This window comes from Antechinus flavipes, chromosome 4 (genome assembly GCF_016432865.1).
Source record: "Antechinus flavipes isolate AdamAnt ecotype Samford, QLD, Australia chromosome 4, AdamAnt_v2, whole genome shotgun sequence".
In the NCBI taxonomy this organism is placed as follows: Eukaryota; Metazoa; Chordata; class Mammalia; order Dasyuromorphia; family Dasyuridae; genus Antechinus; species Antechinus flavipes.
The window spans coordinates 44,979,210-44,987,543 of NC_067401.1; the positions used below are offsets into that span (position 1 = coordinate 44,979,210).

Below are 8,334 nucleotides of genomic sequence, written 5' to 3' on the forward strand. Positions count from 1 at the left end.
CACCCCCTTGACCACCAGATATGCACCCTTCCTTTGGCTACCACACTTTTAAACTATTCTTCTGTATCTCTTATTGGCTCCTGATCCTCTTTCCAATCTTGAAAGTTACATGTTCTGAAGATGTCTTTGCCCCTCTTGTTTTTTCTTTGAATCTTCATCCCATGATAGTCTCCTTCCCACCATAACAATTAACTAACATCTCTACATAGATGAATCTCAAATATGTCTTTGTAGTCTTCATCTCCCTTTTGAGCTCCAGATCCATTTTTCCACCAGAACTTCTCCACCTCATGTCCCAGCACTTCAAGATAAGTCACCATGTCTAACTCAGACTTAAATCTTTTTTCCTTGACACTTATGGCCTTCCCACCAAGGAAATTTCCCAACACCCTGTGGAGCACTGAAGAAACTCTATAGTCCCTCGCCTTCCCAGCCTCTCCCTCTCCATTCTGTTCTGACATTTCCCTCCTCCTTTACCTATCTTCCTCCCCACTTTGCTTCCAGAATTTTTACTCATTCATTGATACCCATCTCAGATGCTGCTTCTTGACCTTTCTCTTCTCTCTTCTTTCTCCCCCTCCCTCTTTTAAGGACCTTCTGCTGAATTCAGACTTATTAACACAGCTCTTTGCTTTGTGTCCCTCTAATTTAATATGTAACATTGTGTGTTATACTTCCTTGTCTTTGTAATCCCCCAACTGACTATAGCTTGATGGAGACAGCTAAGTGATAAAAATACAGCAGTGCACATAGCAGGCCCTTAATAACTGTTTGGTGAACTATATTTATTAAGCACCTGTTATGTGCAGTACAGAGGGCTTTAGTGCTGAAAGAGACAACCTGAAAATCAGTCAGACTGCATTCAAGTCCTCCATTTAATACATACTGGTTGTGGGATAGTCCCCCAGGCTAGAAGAGTTCCACAGCAAGAATTCCCTGTGCAGGTGGAATCAGGTTTGATCAAAAAGACTATACAGTAAGCACTTTGGTAAGTATTAGGGTTACAAAGACAAAATTTACATTTTTTTGATATGACCTGACAATCCTACTAGGAACAGAAGGGAAGAAAAGGATAGAACATGTACCTAGCTAAATATATTAGGTTTGAAAGGGGCAAAAGAGAAATAGAAAGTGTTCTTGACTATTTCAAGGAGAGAATACTGAGAAGGGAATCAAGAAAGGCTGGAAAATCTCTCTTGAATTGAATATGCAAGCATGATGAAGATATAAGGACAGCATCCATGATTGTTTATGTGAATGTCAGCAACCCTAAATAAATAAACAAACAAACAAACGAATGAATAAATACATAAACAAATGGCATGTTGAATTCACAGACCAGCTGCTTGTCTAATTTGGCAGAAACATTGGACAAGATAGTCATGTAAAAGAAGGATGGGAATCTCTGAGTGCTAGGCTAAGAAGTGTGTGTACATATCTATGCATGTATTTGTGTGTTTGTATATATCTATGTTTGGGTGTTTGGGTGTCTGTATATGTCTATGTCCTATAGGTAATTAGATGCTGCAGTGGAGAGAGAGAGCCAAGAAGGATGTCAAGGTTGGCTAGCTTGGACCTCTTCCATTTCAGAAAATTAACTATCATTTTCATAAAGGCCTTCTAAAAGAATTCCATAGTTTTTCTTCAGCACTTGAGTGTTTCATAAATTTTTTATCATTTCCAAATAAATTGTGAAGCTATTTCATTGCTCAGCAATCTCTCACATAATATGAAATTAGTATAAAATTCCATGAAGATTTAAAAAGTATTCAGTGTGTAAAACTGTAAGGAAACAGCATTGAAAGAGAATTAAGCAATATATTCTGAGAGGATTGGATTTTTTAAAATTGTGATATAGTAAAAAGAATTCTGAGTTAAAGCAAAAGCCCTGAGTTCCAGTTATGGCTCCAAGACTTCAGGGTTATAGGTAAGTCACCTGAAGAAGCTGAAATTCATTGTCCTCATCTGACAGTTACTCATCATTTGTGACATAGCCAGTCTATTATTATAAGGAAAGTTTCCAGGGTTTTAAGGTACTACATAAATACAAGCTACTAGCAATAGAACATAAGGTCCGGGAGAGCAGGGAGTAACTTCCTAGTCTTAGCACTAAAAACCATGCCTTTCGTGTAGCAGGTGCTTAATAATATATTTATTATGTTATCTTAAACTTAAAGAGAAGTGAATCTTTTATTTTCAGGTGAGCCTTAAAATAGATTTACCTGACCTTGGCCAATATTTGCTTTTTAGAAAAGATTCCTTTTGTTCTACTATGTGACTTTATGCTAGTCCTAAACTTAAGATTTCATATTCCTCATATGTAAAATAAATCAGTTCGACTTGAGGCAAGTCATCCTTAGGGAGTGAAATGTTGAGGCAATATTTGTAAAAGCTGTTACGTGAGGTACTTGGATATGATATAGATTCCTATTCTTTTCCCTTCTCTCCTCCTTATACTTTGATTTTATATAGTCTTTGTGACTCCTTTCAGTAATGAAATGGTAGCTAATAATATAAAAAGCTAAATTGAGAGATAAGATGAGGAGATAGAATTTGAATCAAGGGTAAAAAAGATAAGCCTTTACATCAAATTGCAAAGAATTATTTTTATAAATTATTCAAGTTTAAAAAATAGAGAAGATCCTAGACTTTGACTTCAGCTGAGTTTAAAGGAAAAAATCTTTAGATTTTTGGTTACATTTATGTTCAGAAACCAAGAATTCTTAGACACTAATGCCTGATACCTGTGCCTTTGGAATTGGACCAGTATTTTCCCCTGCTTTGGTGGACCTGATGCCAAGTATAGGATAATTCATCCACTTTAATCCCTTAATTACCATAAAATATCTCATTTAAACATCATCTTCCATCTCTTTCCCCAAGTCTTAACTTGGCATTAATGCTACATATTCCCTACCTTAAAGCTTAATGAAAATGAACTGAAGAAAAAAATTTAGGAATACAAAACAGTCTTAATTCCCATTAACCTAATTTGAGTGCCTATTGGTCTTGAAAATTTAATTAACTTAAAACCATTGAAATTAACTGGCTTTCTTAGTTTTTATAAAAACAAACTTAAGAAAAATGTGAGCCAAATAGTCACTCTGGAACTATGTTGCTTTCCTTAGACATTAAAGGCCTGGCATGCAATTCTCCATCTTGAACTGAATGACCTGAGAACTTTAACAAGCTTTACTCCTTATGCGTGGCAAGAGAGCAGCGACAGTCTGCCAACACAGTTATGATTCTTAGATTCCCTTTAAGGAAATTTGAGTTTCACAATCGTGAGCTAAGTCGCTACATAGTTTGTTCTGTCTTTAATTCTGTCTTAAAACACTTTTTCTTCCATGCTCACAGATGTTAGAGACCTTCTTTTAATGTTGTAAATCTTTTTTTTTTTTTTACCTCCTTTTTTCTTTCCACAGGAAAATGGACCTTACTATGCGTCTTATCCCCCATCACCAGATCTCTGACCTTCCGTCTTGTAGCACTGCTGGTTTCCAAGGATCACTATCATCTCCATGGCCTGCTACTTGTCGAATTGAACTTCATTTGTGCTGTACAGAATTCAGAGAAGGTCTTTTGTCCCCACCTCTCTGATATTTTTTTATTGACATTATATTTTCAGGCACATAAACAATCTGCAAATGTTAGGTTATTGTACACTGCATACCACTGTTTTAAATTTGTATATGTGTTCTAATGGAAATAGTGATATTTCAGGATAAAAGGAAAGAAAGGTTTTATATCTGCATCCCCTGGTGGAAAGCAACTTTCAAAGGTCTTCAATTTCCTGAAAAGACATCAGCCTGTTGGACAGTCTGTCAATCTTGATCATATTGTCACCATAGTATTGAAAGCTGCCTGGGGCATTGAGCCATTTGTAAGAATGTACAGAACCATTCAGACTACCCTTATCAGATAGATACCTTGCTTCCAAACCTGTTGTGGTATTTACTTAACTTATATATATGAATATTTTCCCTATGACAGAGAAGAATGGTATAAAACTGAGGATGTCGGAAGTGATTGGACTGAAATTCTACTACTTCATGAAAGGTCATCAAAATGTTTAGCAGAATTGGAGTTGTGTTAAGTGCCAGGCTTGTATCCCTGAATTAGATAATCTGTGGGGTTGCCATTGTTTTGCTCTTAACAGTATGATAAAAGGATGTCTTTTTTCACTCTTTTCTGTAATCATAAGTGTTTGTGGTCTCTTTTTAAAAGCTCCAGCTGTCTTAGTCCCCTAAGTAAATAGGAACTACCTAACACTTCACCAACAATTCAATAAGTTATCGTATGAGAAAAAAAAAAAAAAAACTAATGTGTTCATTCTTTTTAGAATTCTGTGTGTGCATGTACACACACATACACACACACACACACACACACACACACACACACACACACACACACACACACCCCTCCTCTAACAATGGCTCATTTTCTGTGAATGTCACTTATATGATCTTGTCTTAGGAGCCCTTATCCAATGATTAGACCTCCTGGCATTGTCTGCTTATATAAAAAAGATGAGGAGAAACAAGGAATGTGATTCTTGGTATCATTGCTAGTCTTGATGTTTGTAACTCAGGCATTAAGCCTTAGCCTGCCTGGTTATAAAATGAGTATCATTTTACCTATCTCATGGAGGTATGAAAAGACATAGTATCTAGAAAAGGACTTGAAAATCTTTGAGCTAAAGGTGCTAAGGAAATGTGAAGTGGGGATGTCATGTCTGGTTGTAAATTAGGAATGAAATGTGAGTGAGCTCAATAGGACTCCCTATACTATTTCAGCCTTTAAAGAGAATATATAGCCATCAGCACTTAATTCCAGCCCTAGCACCTTCCACCTCTAACTTTGTCCAGGATTTTGTTGACCATTGATTATAATGTCAGTTGGAAAACCTCTTATGGGGTGAGGGGAAAAGGCAATTCTTAAATAAAAGGTTAATTGTCATCCACATATTCCTAAAGCTTCCTCAACTATCAGCAATTACCTTATCCCCATCTCCTAACCTTATGCATACATGTACACAAATCATTTATGTCTGTTGAAGTGAAGAACAGATTCAACATGTTCTTTTTAAATGTCAACTTAACTAAGGAGCCTTTTTCTCTTTCAGTAACAACACTTTCATGTCCCATTTAATTCTCAATTCCTTAATTCATAAGAGATGCATCTTATCTTCCAAGTATCAAAAGTATAATAAATTTAGAAGAAATTATGGAATTGAGCAAGCCCCTTCCCCTTTGGTTATTAGAGAGTTTAGCGATTGAATGTGTTGAAATACTGAAGTATCAATCACTTATGAACATAATGAACATATGAACTAAGTAAAAATGGTCTTCCTTATCCCGTGTTTATGAATATTGGACGAAAGTAGAAATCAACACATGTTGGCTACAGTTACAAATGTAACTTTCACCTTTCTCTGGTGTGGTCATATTATAATTTTTACCAAAAATGATTCCTTTTGTCTTTTTCACGTGGTTGTGCCCACTACAAAAATTCAAATAACTGCAACTTTTAAACTAAAAATTGAAGCACTCTGGATTGTCAGATTTGTTGGATAGAATTGGAATACCTTTTCCACAAGGGGCTATGAAAATATGCAACTTTTTCTATATTACTGGGCTTAACTGCCCAATGAATCAAAATATCTTTCCTGTACTTTTTTCCTATAAGCAGTAGAACAGGCTGCCTGTAGTGAAAATATTTGCTGTATTGTCCTTTGATTTGAAAATGTTTTTAGTTGATGTGTGTGTATGTAAGTATGTATGTATGAATATCTATATTTATAATTTTTAAAATTGCAAATGTGCTTCAGTTACAAGATGGTATTCAGTTACAAGAAGATCATCCATCCAGTAATTTTAAAAGGGTATTTATTGCTAAGAGTAATGCTTTTAGTAAGTGCTACACACACAAACATGTGAGTGTGCATGTATATTTGTGTGTATTGCATATAATATGCTATATATGTGAATGGTCTTCTGTTTTCACCTTAAAGAGCAGGATACTGAGGTAGTGTCCACCAAACTCATCATGAGAATTGATAGTTTGGTGGTGACAGTTAAAATGGAAATCACTTATTTCCCAATGAGACTGGGTGTCAACTAGGATCAGTATCATTTGTACAAAATACGTTTAATGAAGCTATTTCATCTGACTGTACTTTTGGAAAGAGCAGAGTGACATTAATGGTGACAGAATGTTCAAGTAGGATACAATTGTCATATATGGTTTTGATAAAGGTCAGAAAACACATCTTCTATTTCAGAGGCAAACATTGTGGGGTAAAGGAATAGCTGCATTCAGCAATCCACTAACAGCTGAGTAATTCAGAGCATGACAGTTAGATTTTGGTCTTCTTGAAGCTCTAGACACAGCTTACAAAACTTTAAGTAAATTAATTCATGTATAGCATACTGGAGTTTCAAAATAGTAAAGAGTTTCTGTCTTCATATATTTGAATTGCTTTGAATTTAGTGATACCAAAGATTTTTTATAAGTGAAATACCATGCTAGAAAATTCATTCCTAAAAAATCTTAGGCACAGTGGTTCAAATTAAAAGTTATCTTTCTTCAGACTCACATTTTATTTGATGATGTTCTATTTTTATTGTTGCCTTTAAAAAGTGTCATCAGAGGAAATAACTATTATAATATTTTGAAAGCTATCAGTAGGAATTCGGTACAAATGTTAGGGGGGAAAAAAAAGTAAGTTTATCATAAAAATTCTGATAAGGCTAAAGTTTACTAAAAAAAAAAAAAAAAAAAAAAAAAGGATCTCTCCCTTACTGGAGAACAACTTTAATTATTATAGTAAAAGAACATTACCCATCTCTCTTGTCTGTTTTCAATTCTTTGGAGTCTCATTTTGTTCAACTCTAGGAAATAATTCTGTCTTTTCATTGCCTAATTCAAAAGAAAAATGAGAACACATGACAATTAAATGTCAGCTAAAAACGAGTTGTGATAGTCTCCTTTTAAATTTTACATATATGTATGTATTCTAAGATTGAAACTGTAATATGGGAATGTGCATTGCTATTTTTGGAGATGAAAATGGGAAGGAATGCATAGTTCATAATTCAACAGAATGAACTTCAGCTGCTTTGATCTCAAAGAAGATTTGGCCCCAGAGAATCATGGATCAATCAGTCAAGCATTTATTAATCTGTTGTATGCTGGGCACTTGAGATTTAAAAACAAAAATGGAACAAATCTTTCCCACTAAGAGCTTTTATTCTACCAGAAAGACATATCTTCATAAAGATAGATGAAAGAGAGGGTCATTTTGGGATAGGAATCCTAAGGAAATTGTATTTTTACCTTAAAATTCCCTGCAGCAGTATTACCATTCTAAAGATATGAGGTCTTTTAGTCCTATAGATGCTAGATACAACTTTATGGTTGAATTTCCCTTGATTTATGTTTTGACCTGAATTTTGAAGAGTAAAAGATGTCATGTATAGGCTACACAATCACAAAATATAAAGATTGCCTCAAAGCCCCTTCAATCAAACTGCTCTTTCATATATATATTTTTCCAGTGATGTCCTGCGTTCTAATACATAAGGGATATGAAGCAATAAATATCATGCAATAGTTGACAAAATTTTACAACAGTGGATATTTGGGAATATTGGATGGGAATAGTTAACTTTGTTTTTTTATGCTTTCCAGAAAAACATTTCTAAGATTGGCTGTTGCAAAAAGAGAAACAATTTGTGGAAGGGCTGGATTGAGGAAACAGACATGTTTTTGCTATTGCAGTTCACATAGCAAACATAACTACTGAATACAATATTCTGTTGCCTATTGAAAGTTAAATACATAATGTAAACACATAGTCACACTTTTGTTTGTAATGATTTTTGTTAGTATAAGCACATAGTCAGCACAAACTGAGCCAGGACTTTCAAGACCAGATCTTGCTGATTAAAATAAATAATTTTGTAAAATCTTGTACACATGTAAATCATTTTAATTACTGCTGAGCAATGGAAACCTAGGTTCTGTGTAGCTGGTATGACTTAAAAATGTTTATTCAAAATTCAAAAGGCCTTTTCTAATGTTTCACATTTAAAGATATGTTTTTAAAATATGTTTTTCTTCATTTGAGAATTGTTTTTTGTTTTAAACTATGTTTGCATTTGAACTATATGGAGAACCAGGAAAGAAATGTAGACCATTTTTTTTTTCTTTCCTCTTTCCATGCTACCATCCTAATCCATAAAACCAAACACATACAGTAAATAGTATGATGAATGATATAAGAAATTGCATGCAATATGAATTATCTCTATTTTTTTTTTTTGCCTT

At 34.4% G+C, this 8,334-nt stretch overlaps 1 protein-coding gene across 2 annotated transcripts in view; it reads left to right on the top strand.

The window, feature by feature from the left end:
- GDAP2 (ganglioside induced differentiation associated protein 2) overlaps positions 1–4,197 on the top strand; it is a 59,339-nt gene extending 55,142 nt beyond the window's left edge. For both annotated transcript variants that reach the window (XM_051992896.1, XM_051992897.1), the window contains exon 14: positions 3,426–4,197. In XM_051992896.1, coding sequence (XP_051848856.1) covers positions 3,426–3,473 — 48 coding nt within the window. In that variant the 3' untranslated portion in view covers positions 3,474–4,197. The remainder of the gene's footprint in view (positions 1–3,425) is intronic.
- Positions 4,198–8,334: the final 4,137 nt, after the last annotated feature.